The 19828-nt window shown below is 38.7% G+C and overlaps 1 protein-coding gene across 1 annotated transcript; it reads left to right on the plus strand.

The window, feature by feature from the left end:
• Nucleotides 1-16550: 16550 nt before the first annotated feature.
• Nucleotides 16551-17000, plus strand: LOC102252259 (chromosome unknown open reading frame, human C15orf54). Its single transcript, XM_005860321.1, is given in 1 exon segment — nt 16551-17000. A coding segment is annotated over 1 exon segment (450 nt).
• The last annotated feature ends 2828 nt before the right edge of the window (nt 17001-19828 follow it).

The following is a 19828-nucleotide window of genomic DNA, read 5'->3' on the forward strand; positions in this document are numbered from 1 at the left end:
TGTGTGGGTGAGGGAGCCTCTAGTGAAAGGGAAAGGAGAGAAGTCAGCATGGGACTCTGACATCCATTTGCTTATTATAAATTCCATCAGGTGTCAATATTTATATGCAACTTGGGGGGAGAAAGTGGGAACACTCCTATGAAAGACATGAATGGCCTACAACTCTACATTATAAACAGCTTCAGGAAAACAGTACTCTACCAAATGCCAAGTGAAACAAAAGGGGGGAAATTAAAAGGAATGAAATCTTTTAGTGCCATAGAAGACCTCTTAGACTGTTCATGTTACATAACACAGAAAGAGGGACGGGACTGTGGTAAAGAAAATCTCTGGAGGTCTACGGACATGTATTTGAATAGGTGTTTCAAAGCATCTTTTTCTGCCTTTGACTTTTTACCTACAAAATAAGCATCAATACATTTCCATTAAAAATGGAAACCCTATTAATTACAATTTATTTCTCAGCCACTGACAAGGCCACTTGGTAAAAAAACAAACAAACAAACAAAACAGGGGTGTGAGTATATTACTAGACATTGTGGCTCTATCTTCCTCTTTAAAAAAAAAATCACACTTACAAAAGGCAGAAAATTTATTGTCATCCTGGAAAGTGGTCCCAGGAGAAAAGGGAAAGGAGCTATGAGGGCACAAGTCCATTACCTTTTCCAGATGCAAGAGTTTAGTATATGTGTATTATATAATGGAAGCCAAAAACTCAATCAGAAAAGGGTAATCTTTGAAATTAGTTAACTGATCTGATAGACTTTTTCAGAATTGATTGAAATGACCATATATTGTGGTACTGGGCACCAAGTAAGCTCTCTAAATAAATGCAAATCAACCAGCAGCATTGTTTAGGTAATCATTGATCTGGCAATTTATGAAGCAGATGGATGTGTTAAAAATATGACTGCTGGAAAAGCTAACTATCCAATATACTCGTTTAATAGCTAAGGAAGTTGTAGTGAGGTGACAACGGACAAGAAAGAAACCAGAATAATGATCTTCCAACTCAGCCCAGGGTGTGTCACATTACACTCACCTAAGTGAGTTATCAATGGCACAAAATTAAGCCTTCTTATACTCTATCATGTCTAGGAGTGAACTTTTAAAAAAATCTTTATTGTTGAAAGTATTGCAGATGTCCCCTTCCCCCCTCCATAAATCCCCTCCACCCCATCTCCCCCAGGGGTCTTCATTCCACTATTGTCTGTGTCCATGGGTAATGCGTGTATGCATATAGGTTCTTTGGTTAATCTCTTCCCGCCCCCTCACCCCTTGCCTCTGAGATTTGTCAGTCTGTTCCATGCTTCCTTGTCTCTGCATCTATTTTGTTCGTCAGTATATTTTGTTCATTAGATTCCACCTAGGTTCTTTTTCATGATAACTGGTATGTGTAGCTGGGAACTATTCTAAGATATTCATTCCTCTTTTTCTCTCTGAATTTTTCACTTTCCCCTGGTCAATTCAAGAACAGGCTCTGTGTTTCAAAGTCTCAGGGAAAAATATGATTGAGCAGAAACAAAAGTACATTAAAATAACTACCTGAGTTATATCTTCAAAAGCTTAAGCTCATTGAGGAGGAGAGAGTTTGATGAAAAAAAAATCATAGAGACTTAAAAAAACACACAAATTGGACAGAGGAGTTGTGCCCTAAACTAAAAGAGAGAAACTCCCCTGCTGGGGGCAGGTCTGCAGGAGCCAAGTTTGCTTCGTGGCGATATTCCAGAATTGATTTCCAGTTGTCTCTAGGGGGATGAGTCAATGGCCACTGGGATTTCCTGCTTTGGGGAACATTCCTGTGTGTTGACTGCAGCAAGGAGCCACCAAGAGCCACTGCTGCCGAAGGGTCACGTCAATAAGGAGAATATTCAGTAAGATGAGTACAGTTATTCTCCCCGACTCTGTTGATGGCTTAATACCTGACACTTTGGTATTAGTGATTCTGGAATGTTGACATGACCCAATGGGAGAGGTGGCAAAGGCTCTCTCCTTGACCAAATTCTAGCCAGGCACTTCTAAGTCTTCTGCTCAACTAGGCCTCAACCTTGGCTTATAAAAACTATACTCTCAGCACAAATAATTTCATCCACACTCCTCCACCTCTCCATATACATACATTAAACAACTTGAACAAACACAGACTCATTTCTAACAACTCAAGATTTGGGGACTAGTAAACAAGATGGGCGGGCTTTGCAGAATTATTTTTAGAGCTTCATTTCTGTTCTGGTAAAGACTCAATTTGTAAAGACAAGTACAATTTTTAATTCCCCCCAAAACGGGTTGCAACCTGAATGACATAAAGCTGTCCAACTACACTGTCTTCATTATATCAGGGAGACCATATTTGCTTAATATGGAAATAAGAAGATTGGAAATCAAAAGGTTTCTATGTTCTAGATTTAGAGATGTATTTATTTCTTTGGAATGTTTCAGCAAATCCTTCCACAATGGCTTCAGAAGATTTTTCTTATCCTCTGAGTACATAGTTTTATTTTAGCTTAGGTGAGAGACCTAAAAAAAATGTCCTATTATACTCTGGGTATCAGCTTCCAATTTGGCCAACTTCTGACTATAGAGCTACTTTTCAAATATTTTGTCAGGTTTGAGCTGGGACAAACAGTAAATATTCCTGGCATATCAACACAAAAGAAGTCCCCAAAAAAGAGTTCAAAAGATACTACCCTATCAGACTCAGAGCCATTCCCAATGATAACCAAAAAAGAGAAAGAGTTCCACTAAAAATTGGCAACAATCAGCAGTACCCTAGCTGCAATGGAGTACAACCCATATTTCTGTCCAGGAATCCCTGACCTAATAGTTGCCAAGACAAGTTCTTCGGACTTGCCCAGTTCTGCCAGTTTTCCCAGGATGGCATCTGCAGTCTCTGCAGAGAGGGGGGTATCCCAGCAGACCTCATCCTAGTCACCAGAAACTGTAGAGGAAAAATAATATTCCCTCAATCCTTACAGGGAATGCCTAGCTAAGAACCCTTTTTCTCTAGGGCATCTCATAAATGGATAAAGTCATAAAAGATGGTTAAAAGCTCTCCACTGTGGCCATTGTAATTCAAGACTGTCCTTGGTAAAGTTAACCTACTTGTTTAGCCTTAAAATAAAATTTTATCACCTGAGATCTCACACTAGACTCAATCCAGTTTAAGTAGGACCCAGTCAGACCTTGGACCCAGTCCAGTTTTAAAGTTAGAACCAGCCTGTCTCTGGCTGGTTTCTGGACCCAGTATGGAAAAAGAAATGCTCCAAAAAAATGTGAAAGCTGCCCGCCAGCATGGCTCAGTGGTTGAGCAACAGCCCATGAACCAGGAGGTCATGGTTCGATTCCCAGTCAGGGCACATGCCGGGGTTGCAGGCTTGATCCCCAGTATGGGGCGTGTAAGAGGCAGCTGATAAATGATTGTCTCTCATCATTGATGTTCCTATCTCCTTCTCTCTCTCCCTTCCTCTCTGAAATCAGTAAAAAAAAATTTTTTAATCTGAAAGCTTATAACACAAAACTGCAAAGCTAGGATTCAGGATCCAAAGGGACTTGCCCATGGCCTCCAAAGGCAGCAAAAACGCAGGAGCTCAAGGGGCACAGCAGGTGCCTACGCCTGGTCGCTCATTGCTCCTGGGGGCCATCAGAGGTCTCCTTTGGTTCTTTCTTCTGAAACCTGAACTGTTTACAGATAAACTAAGGCATATTAAAAATTTAAAGAATTTATTTGAGCAAAAATCAATTTGAATCAGGCAGTGCCCAACCAGCAGTGTTTAGGAATATTCCTAGTATCGGGTGTTATGTTTAAGTCTTTAATCCATTTCAAGTTAATTTTTGTGAGCCCTGTAAGATAGGGGTACAATTTCATTTGCCTGCATGTAACTATCCAGTTTTTATAACACTATTTTTTGAAGAAATGTATTCCTTCTATTGTGCAGATTAAAAACAGAAGTCGCAGAGAAGATAAATTACTTACCTGAGGTGATGAAACCTGTAAGAAACCCACATTTTTTGCACTAAATCATACAGACCTAAGTTCTGTACAAATGTGTGCCTTCCATTCCCAACATCTCAAGGTAGGGCTTTCTGGCATTGTACCTAAAAATTGGTTCTTTTCTTATTCTTCCACCATTGAACCTGAAGAAGATATGACTGGGAGAGAAAGGGAAAGCAAAGAATGAGAAGGTAGACACAGGGCAAGAATTTTACACGTGGAGTCCAAAGGAAAGAGCAAGAGTGAGATAAGCAGACCGTTCTGAGTCGGTCACTTGGGAGAGAAGGTTGTTGTGCCAAGGCTAACAGCAGAAACAACCGAGTTCTTTTAAGTGCAGCAAGTACGAAGGTCCTTCTCGCATGGAATTTGCTAGGGAAAGGATCACACTCCTTAGACATGTTACTGGAGTGGCCAAAAATGCTTCAAGCAGCACAGAACTGAAAGTCTAACAGACCTATGCCTAGGCCAAATGCTGTCTAAATGGGGAAGCCACCATAAGAAAAGTTGCGAGCTTCCACAGTTGGCCATGTTTGTATTTTTTTTTTAAATAGATTTTATTGATTTTTTACAGAGAGGAAGGGAGAGAGATAGAGAGCTAGAAACATCGATGAGAGAGAAACATCGATCAGCTGCCTCCTGCACATCTCCCACTGGGGATGTGCCCGCAACCCAGGTACATGCCCTTGACCGGAATCGAACCCGGGACCCCTCAGTCCGCAGGCCAACGCTCTATCCACTGAGCCAAACCGGTTTCGGCAATGTTTGTATTTTTATAAAAATAATCTAATTAATGTATGCCAAAGTATGTATCCTTACTGACATTTTACAGCAGGTTTTACGTGGTTTTCTGCTTACTTATCACATGCACATGGGTAATGAATGCACTTCTTCAAGTAATCTACATTCCTTAAAAGGCCACACATACTGTTACTATATTAGTCACCAGTTTTTCATGGTTGAAAAATTCCTAACAATAATGAGTTCTGATGAGGTAGAATCACCTGTGGCATAATGAAAGCATGTGTACACAAAGGCAGATTGTAGTAACACAGCGACTGTTTTATGTTTTTTTCAAAAGAACTGAATATTTATCTTATTTAAGTAGATATATAACATTACCTAGTTCTGGAGACCAAGAGTTTCCAAAGTCAATTTCTCCCTCTCAAAATAAATAAATAAATAGCCTCTTAAAAACTGCATCATGTCGCGGCAGGACATGCCCAGCAGTCCAGTGCTCCAGACTCCCGTGTTAGTTTAGGAGACTGTTATTGTGATCTAGTGGGAGACCCACAAAAATAACAAAGCCAAGCTCCAGTTTAGGGTCTCAGGCCGAAGCATAGTGTGGCTATTGATAAACCCCAAAACCTCAATTTCACTTCTTTTTTTCTATATCAAACGTTACCTTTAATTGGGTATTTTATAGGCAAGAATTGACTACATTTTTTAAAAAGTAGAAAGCTAAAGCTAAAATCTGTGTTGCTTGGCCAGTAGGGAAAGAGTTTGGGCCATTTGGGTTGAACCTAACCACATGCTGACTGACTGTCAGAACCCAAGGCTGGAGACACTCCTCAGGGAGCTAAGGTGTTGGTGACAGACTGGTGGGCCGAAGAAAACTGAACCATATATCATTTTTGTCACATAGGCTGTGGCCAATTCAAGGGGCTGGGAAGAGAGTTGACAGCAAATAAGACCAGCAAAGGTTAAATACTTTTACAACAATCCTCTCGTGGAGGTGTGGACAGTAAATGATTTAGCTGAAATGAGAGGATGAGGAAGCAAAATTAAAAATAAAGGCATAAGAAAGAGTACCTTGCCTTGTATTTCTCCTTAAGACTCAAGGAGAACATGACCAAACCACGAATGAAAGAGGTCAGATGAAGCTTCTATTGAAGAGAGAGGACTCTTCTCCCATAAACTAGTCTTTTTGTTACTCATCACTTATAAACAGAATTCACTGATTTAAGTTAAAACATAGGATGAATCCATCATGTGAAGACACTCTGAGCAAATTTACTCTTTTTAAATTTTTTTTAGGTTTTATTTTTTCAATAAATTATTTTTAAATTGTAAAATACAGGATGTCCCAAAAAATGTATACACACTTTAACAGCTGATAGCTCAATTTTGAAAATGAAACATATTTTAATGAACACTGTTTCCTGTTCCTGAATAGATCTAGGTGTAGAGAAATAAAAGTTGAGTAAGGATGGAGTATATTATGCATATGTGCTTCAGGAGGCAATTGGGTATATTCATGATCGGAAGTCTTCTTTCTCTTGCCAAAACCAAGTTGGTAAATGCAAGTGCCTAAAACCACAATCGGAGCACAGCCTGTGACACAATCTGGACACAGCCAGGGCTGAGATCAGACTTGGAAAGGGCCCTTCTCTCCCTCTGAAAAATGCCTGTGCCGGTCAGTAGGAACTAACAGGAAGATCATCACCACATTCCCGTACTCCATGGGATCTTCAAGACCAGAGGGACCAAGTGGGTCCTGGAAACGTTGTCTTCGGAGACAAAAGAGGAAACCTGGCTCCTTCACAGAAACCATGTGAAACAGAGAGTAAAACAAACAAACAAACAACAAAAACCAACATGTGTATAAGCCTCTCTGAGGGTAGATACTCAAAAGCTCAGTTAAAGTTTTAACACACATAGACATGTATTTTTCTTCTTGAAAATAAATACATATTTATCTACTTGATTTGTACTTGGATTCCAAATTCTTGTATCCTTTCGACTTGCTGTAGGCAGTTAGATGGAGAATTATTTGAAATTGTAGCTATATTTATCTGAACGCCATTTTGTGGACAGATTAGAGAGGGAGGATCACACCTGTCACCCTTGCCCGTGAAAGGGCTTTTCAAATATTCATGTAAAAACTTTCAAGTGACAAATTCCAAAATATTTTTGAACAATTTAAATTGTTTTTAGACAATATGCAAACTCCTAAGGTGAATAATTTGAAGCTTCTATTCTGACATCCAACTATCCATCTCATTACCTCAGGCTTTACCAGCTGGTATTCTGTGTTCTCTAGCGCTGGCAGGGAAGGGCAGGAGAGAACTCTAAGCTAAGAGTAAAATAATGACACACAGTTTCTGGCTCCATAGGACACAGGCATCTGTAATTCCTTTGAACCACATATCAAATTTCCCTGAAACTGGATGGTCAAGAAGGAAAGGAAAAGAATTGACATTTGCTGTGTTGATACTCTGTCATGCATTTTCACAAACTTTATTGCAATTCCTACTAGTATATAACTCAGAGGAGGTGAAAAATCAGAGGGATAAAGTAACTTGCTCAAGATTACATGATCAGTAAGCCCAGGTCTTTCTCCCTCTAAATCCCATGCATAGTACATTATACCCTAAATCTCTCCCTGTAGCTTTTTCACTGAATGGAGGATATGAAAATGTCTCTTATTTGTCTCAGCTCTCTTAACTAAGACATCACCCTACTAAATGTATGACCTCATTCAGCATGCACCAGGAGGTCTGCCAGGGCAGCTGGAACAGTGAGAGTGAGGACAAGGGTATTTCCTTGATCATACTGAAACCTGCTCGACAGGACATTTCAGAGCAAAGCATCCTGATTTCTGCAAAGGAGTCAATGATGGCATATGATAAAGGTAAACATTTGGGTTGGCACCAGTTATTAATATGACTCCAGATGGACAGGACCATCAGACAGAGGGAACAACTACTTTTTGTAATCACTTGTAGAGTGGTAGCATGATGAGGGTAAGTGATTTATAGCTCAGTTATATTTTTGCATCTTTTATCTCTCTTTATGCCTACATGGGCCCGTTGGTCTTTTGCTTGGTATTAGTCTAAATATTCTGACTTTCTTTTAATTCCTAGTAATTAATCATGAGTAATAGAGGTGAAATCTTCCAAAAGGTACCTGGGGTTTCCCCACAATTACATTTAATTCCCCACAGTGAATTCCCCAACAGGTATGCGCACTGCAAGCAAAGAAGAGTCCAAAGAATGCACAGAGCTCTGTAGACTTCCATACTTTCCTAGGGCATGAAGACACCATAACAAGGAATGGTTCAACTTATATGTTTTTATACAATGTTCTTTCTACAAAAGGATATTATTTGAGAGAACTTTTTATTTGCCATCATATTAGTTTAATAAGACAGACAGGTATGAATGGCTACTATCCTGATTTTATAAATAAAGAATTCAAGAAACAGCATCATGTAGAGGCAAAAGGGAAAGCAATGGTAATAATGAATCTGGGGTTTGTATGTTTGTTTGCTCTTCCTAGGTTGTGTATTCTAGGCACTATAATTATTTACATTCAGCCCTTACCTAAGGCTGTCTCAGATGCCGGTGGTTTAGTCAAATACACACACACACACACACACACACACACACACACTAATGGGGTATTTTTCATTAAATTTAGCTCACATCTAAAGCTATCCTTTGTCCCTGTGATTGAGATTCCTTTATTCCAAGGCAAGGTTTCTGAGGGAGAATATGAATAAGCATATTCCTCTCTAAAATAATCATCCTAATACTTGAATTAAAAAACAAAACAAAACACGAAATCTCTAGTTGCCTTATTTCTTTCCTAATCCCCTCCTCTTGGCTCACCATAGTTGTCTTATACCTCCCCAAAATTTTTCATGCACAGCACCAGAAAATTTTATTTTTCCTAGGCCTGTAAACATAAGGTAATTTGCCTCCTGCAGCCCTTGACAATCACTTCCTCTAGGAAGAATTTACTGTACCACCCAGGTAGGGTTAGGTGACATTCCTCTGTACTGTAGCAATAGCCTGAATATATTTCTATTATGTCATTTGTTGAACTATTATGTACTAGTATATTATAAATTATATAAAGCTTTTCATCAATATCAAAAAATATATATTATATTATAAGTAGCATTTCTATGATGGTATACCATGTTCTATTATTTGGTGGTTTAGTTACTAGTGTCATAAATTTACTCTAACCTCATTTAAATTTTGAAAAAAAAATGTTATGTCCTTGGTCAATGATGAATATGTGACAAATATTCTATCAGTAAGATATAAAATCTGAGTTGTTATGACAATTGTATTAATGTTAGATTGCTAAGTAACAAATTACCACAAACTTGGCAGCTTGAAACAATACCTATTTATTACCTGACACTTTTGTAAGTCAGAATTCCAGGTGGGTTCAGCTGATTCCTCTCTTTAAAATCTCACACTATTAGTAATGTGTCAGCCAACTGCAGTTCTCATCTGGATCTAAAGGTCCTTTCTCAAGCTCATTGGTTGTTGATAGAATTCATTTCCTTCTTTATCTTTTCCACATAGCTCCTCCATCTTCAAGCCAGCAATGGTGGGTTGAGTTTTTCTCATGCTTCAAATTTCTTTGACTTCGACTCCCAGCCAGAGAAAACTCTATGTTTTTAAAGGGCTTGTGTAACTCATTTGGCCCACCAGGACAAACCCCCCTTTCACTATATAATTTAACAACCATGAATGTGCTGTTTAAATCAGATATATCTGAATTTGTTCATCTTTTTGTCTGTAATAAGGATATGATTTTCTATGAGGCATGTTTACAATTCAGAAATGCAAACTGTGGTCCTGATGCAGTTAGAGAATCACAGATTCAAATGGAATCACTCCCATGGTCCTGACATCAGAGGAAGTGTGTGCTACACAAGTGAGCAAACCAGCCATCCCCACTGGGCAAGAAATAATAGAGGCAGCCTCAATCTCAGGGGCAGAAGGAGATGCCAATAATTCCACTAAAATATTTCATTGCCCCCGTAAAGTGAGTTTGTAACCATCATTTGAGTTGGAAACTCAGTTGTTCTATTCTTAAACCACAATTTCAGTTATTTTGTGCAACCTAGAGTTTCTGAACTAAATATGATTAAACAGCTAAATATGATTAAGGAATTAAATTTTGGCTATTTTTCTGTTTGTTATAAAATATACCAACCATAATCATTGTAATACTATTCTGTTTTCTAACATATATTTAGCTTATGAGTTAACAGCATCTCTAACAAATCAACCCCATATAATTTTATTGAGCTCTTACACAATGCTGTCTGGAAGAAAGAACATGGACCAAATCAACCCTAGAAATTGGCTTTTATATTAACTGAATTTACATAGAATAAAAAGAGACATGAAACTCACAGAAGAATAAAGAGAAGGGACTTCTGCAACAGTCACTATCATTTATAGGAGTTTAGTCCTTTTTCAGTAACTCCCTTAAAGGAAGGGACTATTTATATCTTAATTTATATTTTTGTCCCCTACAAATAATGCCTAATTTCATGACTTGAACATGGTAAGTGCTCAAGAAGTATTTGCTGAATAATAAATGAATAATGTTCATTATAAAACTTTATTAAGAAATATTTTAATGGTGAAAAAATGGAACTAATCTTAATATTTAATAATAGAAAATTATTTAAAGTGTTTTACAGCCTTTGAAATTATGTTGAACAATATAATATGTAGTTATATAAAAATTGTGAAGTGAATTATAAATGACAAAGGCAGGTCACTAAATATTATAAAATATTCCATTAATTATGAAATATTAAAATATGTACAGCAGCATACTCTTTTATTTATCTCTGGGGGTCAGATTACAAGTTGTTTCTATTTTCTTCCTTGGGATTTTTTTTTAATTCTGAATTTTATTTCTTTGTAATCCAATTTGGAAAAACATTTACTGAAAATAATAAGAGAAAATGAATCAAGTTTGAATTGCAAACTAGAGCTTTCAGCAGAACATAGTTGAGTCTTTGCCATGGACACTAAGTCATTTTCTTATTTCCAGTAGCATTCATATCACTACCATGTATTTTTCCCAATTGAGATGACACAATGGAAAGACCATTCCTACACCGAGCACTGAGTCATAAGAAAATGGAATGTCAGTCTGAGCATCTGCAGATGAAGAAATCAAGTTATGGAACAGGACCCGTGTAAGATTCTAAGTTTATGTCATTTGCTGATCAGTTACTATACTTTAAAAAATTATAAACACTGTAATCCTCTCTCTCTGTTCCTTAGCCTCTATGAAAAGCAAGGTATTTTGAGCAATCTCTGTTTTTGAGTAACAATCTCTATCACAGGGCCAATTAATTTCAAGACTACAGCTGGAAAATTCCATCAATGCTTAGCTACTAAGTTGAATTTTTAGGGCTACCTGACTACTGTGATTCTCTTTCATCTTCTTGTCTACTTCCTTCACTCTACCCTTACCCACCACAGTTCACTGTTCAAAAGATTAAGAGATTAAAATTGTCTATAATTCTAATAAGCTTTATCCCCGAATTTGAGCATGTATCCTTTAAATGGAGAAAGGGAAAGGATCAATTACTTCAAATAACTTATATCTTAGTCAAAATCCCTCACAGAGTGAAATAAGCTTCTCTACTGGATATAGGTTAGGATTGGAACCCACAACCCAAGGATGACAGGTTCTCAGCAAAGACTGAAGAGCATCAGTAACACCTAGCAACCCTTATTTGTTCTTTTTCCCCTCATTTTCCCTTGCACTCTGGTTTTGCTTCTACTTATCTGAAATCCTTAGAAAATTTTCTTTTAAAACAAGTGCGTGCCTGAGTCATTGGCCTATTTCCTCTGTTTCCCACTCAAGTGGTAAACAATTGACTCTATTCAAATGTCTGCTGTCTGTGAGCTGGGAACCTGCGTGCAGACAAAGCTCATTGTTGCAGGGCAGACTGCCAGGCCCATGCTCTCCTCTGCTTGCTTACCTCCTAGGCTCTGCTTCTCTGCTGTAAGAGCCACTTAACAAAATGCAAAATATCCGTATGGTCCTGTGACCCTGCAGCTCCCTGTCTCCTTCCCCCCTTGACCCTCCAATGAAATACCACTTAAATTCTCATGTAATGCATTTGAGAACAGCCTTGCAAAAGATAACAGGAACAATGACAGGAAGTAGCTCAGGCCCCAGTCATGTGATTTTTCACAAGGACTACTACATTTTAGTTATAACAATTTTAAAGATTATATCCTAACTCTCCTCCTAATCATTTTGTCTGTATATGGTAGTTGCCAGAGAAGAGAGCTCTTTAAAATGAGGGATATGGCAAGGCATGAAAATACAATAAGGCTAGTTTAGGGCTGTGGGAACACAGGGAAAGGTGACTGAATACAGTAGCAGAATCAGACGGTGGAAAAGGAGGAAGAGGACAAGCTTTTAGTTAAAAGGGAGCCCATAAGAGGAGATCTGAATCTAAATGATAAAGCCCTGAAGATGAGAGAGAGACTAAGATTGCTTGCACTGAGGAAAGCACACCCCCAGTGGTTGATTAGTGGACACTAATCCTGTCCAAAATGCTCACTGAGACATTTAGTCCATGTCAAAAGATCCTTGGTATTTCATCCAGTCCAAAACAACCATGAAGACATTTGGAAGTTAAGCATTTGTATTATTGTTTGTTTGTTTCCTGAGGAACAAGGCCAGCTTCCCCCCCTCCATCTAAAAATGATTAGGAAAAGAAGTGAATTTGAAAAGATATTATGAAAAACTAATAATTATTAAATAATTATGGCATTCCAGTTATTACATTACTTTTCAAAGGCATTTGAACAATCATATGAAAAGTAGTTCTTATCTCTTTTTTTCTGATGAAGGTTAAATAACTTACGGAGGTTAAAAAACTTGCCTATGGTCATGGAACTAGTAGGGTAGCACTAGGATTTACCATCATCTCTGTGATTAAAAAGACATTAGAGCCCTGACTGGTTTGGCTCAGTGGATGGAGCGTCGGCCTGCAGACTGAAGGGTCCCAGGTTCGATTCTGGTCAAGGGCATGTACCTTGGTTGCGGGCACATCCCCAGTGGGAGGTGTGCAGGAGGCAGCTGATCGGTGTTTCTCTCTCATAGATGTTTCTAACTCTCTATCCCTCTCCCTTCCTCTCTGTAAAAAAATCAATAAAATATATTTTTTTAAAAAGACATTAGAGAATTAATTCCTTTTTATGTAATGACTTTTCTCTCTATTGATATCCAAACACTAAGTTCCCTAGATTCTCCTTCTTCAATATCACTTAAATCCATCTTCTTCTATCCAATCCTACTGTATCCACCTCGTAGTTTACCAAGCTTTCCCCCAAAGCCTCTTACCTGACCTTCCTTCCTCCCTTCTTCCTTCTTCCCTTCTTTCTTTCAACATAAATCTGAACGACTCAAGCCTGCTTAAAATCTTCAGTGACCTCCCACTGACCTGATACTAAGTCTTCGCTCCAAATCTGACTCCCTAACTTTCATCTTATACCTTTTTCCCCTTGCTTTCTATGCTCCAGCCACACTCAACTCCTTTAATTTCCTCAAAACTATAAGCTGTACCCTAGATCAGTGCTTTCCCATTTGCTATTCTTCAACATGAAACACTGCCTCATCTTCTCTGCTTAGTTCAGCAATTCTCAAGCTTTGGGGGCTTAGGATTCCTTTATATTCTTAAAAATTATTTAGGACTCCAAAGAGCTTTTTTTAAAAAAATGTGGAATATATCTATGGATAGTTACATGTTATACATTAAAACTGAGACATTTTAAAATATTTAATTCATTTAGAAACAATGTAGTAAATTGATTCCACTTTAACATAAACAGCATATTTCAAGAAAAATAACTATATTTTTCAAAAATAAGAATGCATTAGTGAGAATGGCATTGTTTTACATTTTTGCAAATCTCTAACATCTGGCTTAATAGAAGACAGATGGATTCTCATGGCTGCTTCTGCATTCAATCTGTTCTAATCATACATCATGTGGCTCTGAGAAACTCCACTGTACACTTGTAAGAAAATGAGAATGGAAATGGCTAATTATTTATTATTATTTTTATTATTTTTATTATTGTTATTAACACTATTATTATTATTAAAATAGGTTTGACTCCTGAACCCCTAAATGCATCATAGGCAGTGACCTCCAGGGATCCCAGGCTATACTTTGAAAATCCCTAATCAGTATTCTCCTTTCCCCTCAGCTTTATTAAGGTTCAACTGGCAAATAAAATTGTAATATATTTAAGTGTACTGTACAACATGATGATCTGACATATGTATACATTATGAAAGGATTCCTGCCATTGAGTTAACGCATCCATCACCTCACACAGTTACTTTTTTTTGGTGAGAACATTTAAGTTCTGCTCTCTTAGCAAATTATAGGTATAATGAGTGTTATAATTTCAAGTATACAATACAGTGTTATCATCTATACTCACCATTTTATACATGAGATCCTCAGACCTTATTAATTGTAGAACTAAACATTTATAACCTTTTATCAATCTCTCCCCATTTCCCCACACCAGACTCTGGCAAAAATCCATTCTATTTTTTGAGTTTGATTTTTTTTAAAGATTCTGCAAAGAGGTAATACTGTGCAGTATTTATTTTTCTCTTTCTCGTTTATCTCACTTAGCATAATGCCCTCCAATTTCACTCATGGTATCACAAATGGCAGGATTTCCTTCCTTTTTTAAGGGTGAATAATATTCCATTGTAGATTAACCACATTTTCTTTAGTCATTCATCTGTCAACAGATACTTAGGTTGTTTCCTTACCTTGGCTATTGTGAATAATGTTGCAATGAACATGGGAATACAGATATCTTTTAAGGATAATGATTTTACTTATTTTGAATATATATCCCCAGAAATGGGATTGCTGGATCTTTTTAATTTTTTTAAGGAACCTACATACTGTTTTTCCATAGTGGCTGTACCAATTAACATTCCCACCAAGAGCATATAAGGGTTTCCTTTTTACCACATCCTCACCATAATTTTTTGTTTCATCTTAAAGTTCAAATTTACAAGGAGGTCTTCCCTGACCTCAAAGAACAGGTTAGATCCTCTTGTCATATGCTCCCAGAACACCCCCTACCTTTCTGTCAAAACTCATTATACCTATAATTTAACTAATAACTTGAATGATGATAGGACCATGTTGGCTTTGATCACAGTGAATCTCCAGTGCTCAGCCCATGTAGCAGGGACTCAGAGAATATTTGTGGGAGGAAGGAGAAGAGAAAGAAAGGGATAGAGGGAAGAAAATAAACAGACCCAAGAGACAACTTCCTGACCATGCTGCATTTTTTTTTCAGCAGAATGCATACAGAGACATAATTTTCTATAGCAAACTGATGCTCCCCTGGTTTCCATATCCCTCAGCAAGAGGGTAGAAGAGTGAAGCAGGCAATGAATAGAATGGGGAAAATGAGGTTAGACAGTATAGCATAATGGTTAGAAGAACATGTGCTGGAATCTTTCATTAATGGAATCATTCAACAATGTATATCTACAATTTGCCAGGAACTTTTCCAGACATTTGGGGACACTTCAATGGGAAAAACAGAAAAAAAGTTTTGACCATAAGGAACTTAATTCAGACCTGAATTCGACTCCAGGTACCACCAATTAATAAATGGGTTGCCTTGGACCAGTTACTTAATCTCCCTGTGCTTCACTATCATCTGTAAAATGTGAACAAGATTTAAATGTTACCCGATGAGAACTAAACGAAAGAGTGTCAGTAATGTACCTAATAGTCTGGTACCCTGTAGGTATTTAATACATGGAAATTTTTCTTTTGGCAAGCCATATTCCAAAATTGATTTTTCCAAAAGTAGAAACTAGCATATTCTAAGACCAAAATCCAATAATTTACAGGATATCACCAGGGTATTTGGGGTGGGGTGGCCTTGGGGTCCTCAGGAGGGCTATGGTATCACTCTTCCTATAAAGAAACAATACCTCTGACTTCCTCTTTATTTCAGAAGGCACCTGGATATTTTTACATTGTTCCACAATACTGAAGAATAAAACTATTCAAGGCACTATCATACTCTCAAGCGATGTGGTGCTTCAAGGCAGGCTTTCCTGAGGACTCACTCTTACAATTATGCCAAGAGCATAGGACCATTTGCATGAAGATATTAGAGCCAACTACTATCTGTAACTTAACTATTCACATGGGTTTATCATGTATCACAGTGTTACTGAGGTTTCTAATCCCACTCTGATTGACTCTGGCTTGACTGTGCCAGAGAAGCAGAGACTGGCTTTAAAATAGAATTACCAGGGGAGATCAAAATGATAGGGATTTTTAATTTTTGCTTTCTCTTGTCACTTCTTTTTGACGACATCTCTACAGTTAGCACCACACCAGAAGAGTAAAAGCTAGAGGAAGAAAGGAAAGGACAGTCATAGCCAATGATTTTACTATATGTTACCAGTCTGGTAAAAACATTTAGAGTTAGACAGTATTCAAACACGGAATGAAATAAAGTTTGGTAATTACTTGTGTGGGTTTAATTTCCTCAGGCTACCCCCCATTGTTCCTTAGTAGGAAATATTTATGAGTCAGCTGTCCAGAATCATAGTTATTATTTAAGAGATGTGATTTTAAAAGGAGGTTTGATGCTATAGCAAGCCTCACTCACTTAGACTGTTCTTCAAGTTAAAGAGCAGAATGATGTCGGAAATGACTGAAACACACATGCGTTAGAGTGTGTCAAGAAGACCTGAAAGCTCCCACATGGAAGTAAAATTCATTACTGGCAAACACAGTGACAGGACACCCCAGGGGCCTGAGCCACAAAGAATTTCCAGAGCCTTGTGGCTAACTCCATGGCCTAGTTTGATCTTGAAGTCATTGTCTTGGATAATCTTCTCAAAACTGTTCCTACACTTAAGAGTCAGTCAGCACGTGGTTCTTTCACACTGACCTGTCAGAGTAGACTTTCAGCAAACACCGGTATCACGGCAAATCATCCAACATATGTCCCTTTCAAATGAGTTGGAGCAGAACCAACTAAATGGGGAAGTCATAAGCAAGGAAACATGCAACCCAAGGATTTTTAATGCATTGGCATAGCTCTTTGTACAGAAAACTCAGTCTCTTGGGTGGAACATGAGTTGCACAGAGCGTATGAGCATCAGAAAATTGACTCGCCCTAAATGGGGCTCACACTCCCTGACATTTTAAAGTCCAAACTTTTCATCATTTTAATGAAGTAGTCTTCAATTTCATAGCTCCAAGAAGTGACACATTTTAATAACTGGGATAAGGGATTTAGGTCAGAGAAACCCAGTATCCAGCCCTATTTCTGTCAGTGACTCACTCATCATATTGGGACGGGGTCTGACCTCTGTTTCTGATTTCCCTTCTCACTGGCATTGGAGAATTTCACTGCAGGAAAACCAATATCTGACTGGGCTCCAAGTGCTAAGTAAGAGCATTCCACGTTTATTCCAGGCCACCAAGAGGTTCAAGGTCACCAAGACACCGACTGTGAATTTGAACATTCGATGATTTTTGCAGGTGACTGGGTGAACAAAAGAAAACCCAGGAGATACAAAAAGGTAGAAACCAGGAATTTCTCAGTTGAATTGTTTAACATGTTTCACTCTGATGGCTTTGAATATGAAAGAACTGCAGGCCTCTCAAATGAAGTCACTGAGTTTAGTTTTTTGGCCCACGCTGGAATAGGAAACATGCTCACTAATATTTACAAGGCACCAGGTAAAACAGCCAGCTTATTGGAAGGATACTTTTGTTGATGTTGTTTTTATTGCCCATATGCACAGGCAAATAATACTATTGAAAAAATCAAATAACCAATTCAATACTATCTATTCCTGATTTAATTTTATTCTAGCAACCACCCAGATTTTATGGAAAACTTTCTATGTGCCAGGCACAATGCTAGGCATTGGAAATATATTAATCAATAAGATATTGTCCCTGGATTCAAGGACTCTTCAACATAATTATTATGTGTTTACATGTTAGAATTGCCAGAATGCTTAGCTCCAAACAAGGGCTCAGATTAGACTTTGTAGAGACTTTGGCTGAGCTCAGTCTTAAAGAAGGTGGAGATAGGTGTATACATTTTTTTTTCCAGGAGAGACAGATCATGTTCTCTCCACTGTTCCAGGACACAGAAAGATGATCATCTACAAGCCAGGAAGAGAGCTCTCACCAGAACCTGACCATGTTGGCACCCCAATCTTGGACTTGAAGCCTACAAAACTGTGGAAAAGTTAATTTCTGTTATTAAGGCACCCAGTTTCTGGTATTTTTGTTGTTGTTGTTGTTATGGCAGCCCAAGCAGACTAATAACGCAGTTAGGGCCATTTTTATAAGAACCACATCTGAAATTCAAAAGAGTCATTAGGACATACAGTGAGTTAAGTTAGTTATTCTGGAGGTTTAATTGCCAAATCCTACTCTATAGCATTAACCAATGGGGTATATAGTATACTTTTCCGCAGCGGTGCCATAGCCTGCTATTCCAACAGGATCAAGAAATTTAAAAAAGCAAATCCATGGGGGTGCAACAGTCCTCTACTGGACAAATGGACATAACCTCTGTGGTTAGGGGTGTGGAACAACATCTGTCACTAACAGTTAAGTGCCTATTCTGCTTCTCCCTTTCCTTGGGAATGGCCACAGATGCTGCCATAACAGGTGTGCTGCTTCCCCTACGTGGTTTTCCCAGATAAATCACATGCATTGTTCTCATTGAGTCACCTTTGCTATTCAACTGCCCAGATAATTTGGTTTAGGGGAAAATATGACAATCCTTGGTTGCTTGAATGTACTAGTATATTTGGCAGGGAGTGGAAAAATTACCAAATGCTGGTCTCAAAATTTTATAATTGTTAAATTCTTTCACTTCTATATGTGTTGTTCTTGAGTAATAGAGTCAGGATAAGAGCATGTTCATTTCTTTCCCTGAACAATAGATCAGCAGGCTGAGGCTTGAAGGTATAGCAATATGTTGGCAATGAAAGTATTATTGTAACTCAAACTTGACTACTAAATTCTAAGAATAAGTCCTTAACCTATAGCCCCCATATATCCTACCGAGAATTTTTATTATCTTTTTCATGAACCCAGTGAAAAGTACTAGCAATTTTTAACCTTAAACAATGTGATTTTCATGTCTGGTATATAACTAAGTTGTGGTGAATTAGGGAATTCAGAGACCTATGTCTTTTATCATCATGTATCCTATATAATAAAAGCCTAATATGCTAAGTATCTGGTCATCCAGTCAGCCATTCAACCAATCAAAGCGTAATATGCTAATGATATGCTAAGGCCACTCAACCGCTATGACATGCACTGACCACCAGGGGGCAGACAGTTGACCAGTTGACCAGTCACTATGACGTGCACTGACCACCAGGGGCCAGACTTTCGACCGGTAGGTTAGCTTGCTGCTGGGGTCCGGCCGATCGGAACTGAGTGAGACAGGCCAAACATGCCCTGGAGCCTTTCTGTGGTCCCTTCCTGGCTGACCAACCTCCTGCATCCCTCCCCAGCCCCAATCGTGCACTGGTGGGGTCCCTCGGCCTGGTCTGCACCCTCTCACAATCCGGGACCCCTCAGGGGATGTCAGAGAGCTGGTTTCGGCCTAACGGCGGAATGACCAGTCGCTATGACACTCACTTATCACCAGGGGGCAGACATTCAATGCAGGAGCTGCTCCCTGGTGGTCAGTGCGCTCCCACAGGGGGAGCACCGCTTAGCCAGAAGCCAGGCTCACGGCTGGCGCCTCTCCTGCCTTTGCAGCAGCACTAAGGATGTCCCCTGGGAAGCGGGCCTAAGCCGGCAGTCGGACATCCCCTGAGGGGTCCCAGACTACAAGAGGGTGCAGGCCAGGTTGAGGGATTCCCCCCCCGCCAGTGCACGAATTTCATGCACCAGGCCTCTAGTCAGAATATAACTGTCTACTAAACCTGACTTATAAATGCTCATGCACCTCCAGACCTCTTTTTAAAGAGCAATGCTGGATGGTAAAATGT

The sequence above is a fragment of the Myotis brandtii genome, unplaced genomic scaffold (genome assembly GCF_000412655.1).
Source record: "Myotis brandtii unplaced genomic scaffold, ASM41265v1 scaffold133, whole genome shotgun sequence".
NCBI lineage: Eukaryota > Metazoa > Chordata > Mammalia > Chiroptera > Vespertilionidae > Myotis > Myotis brandtii.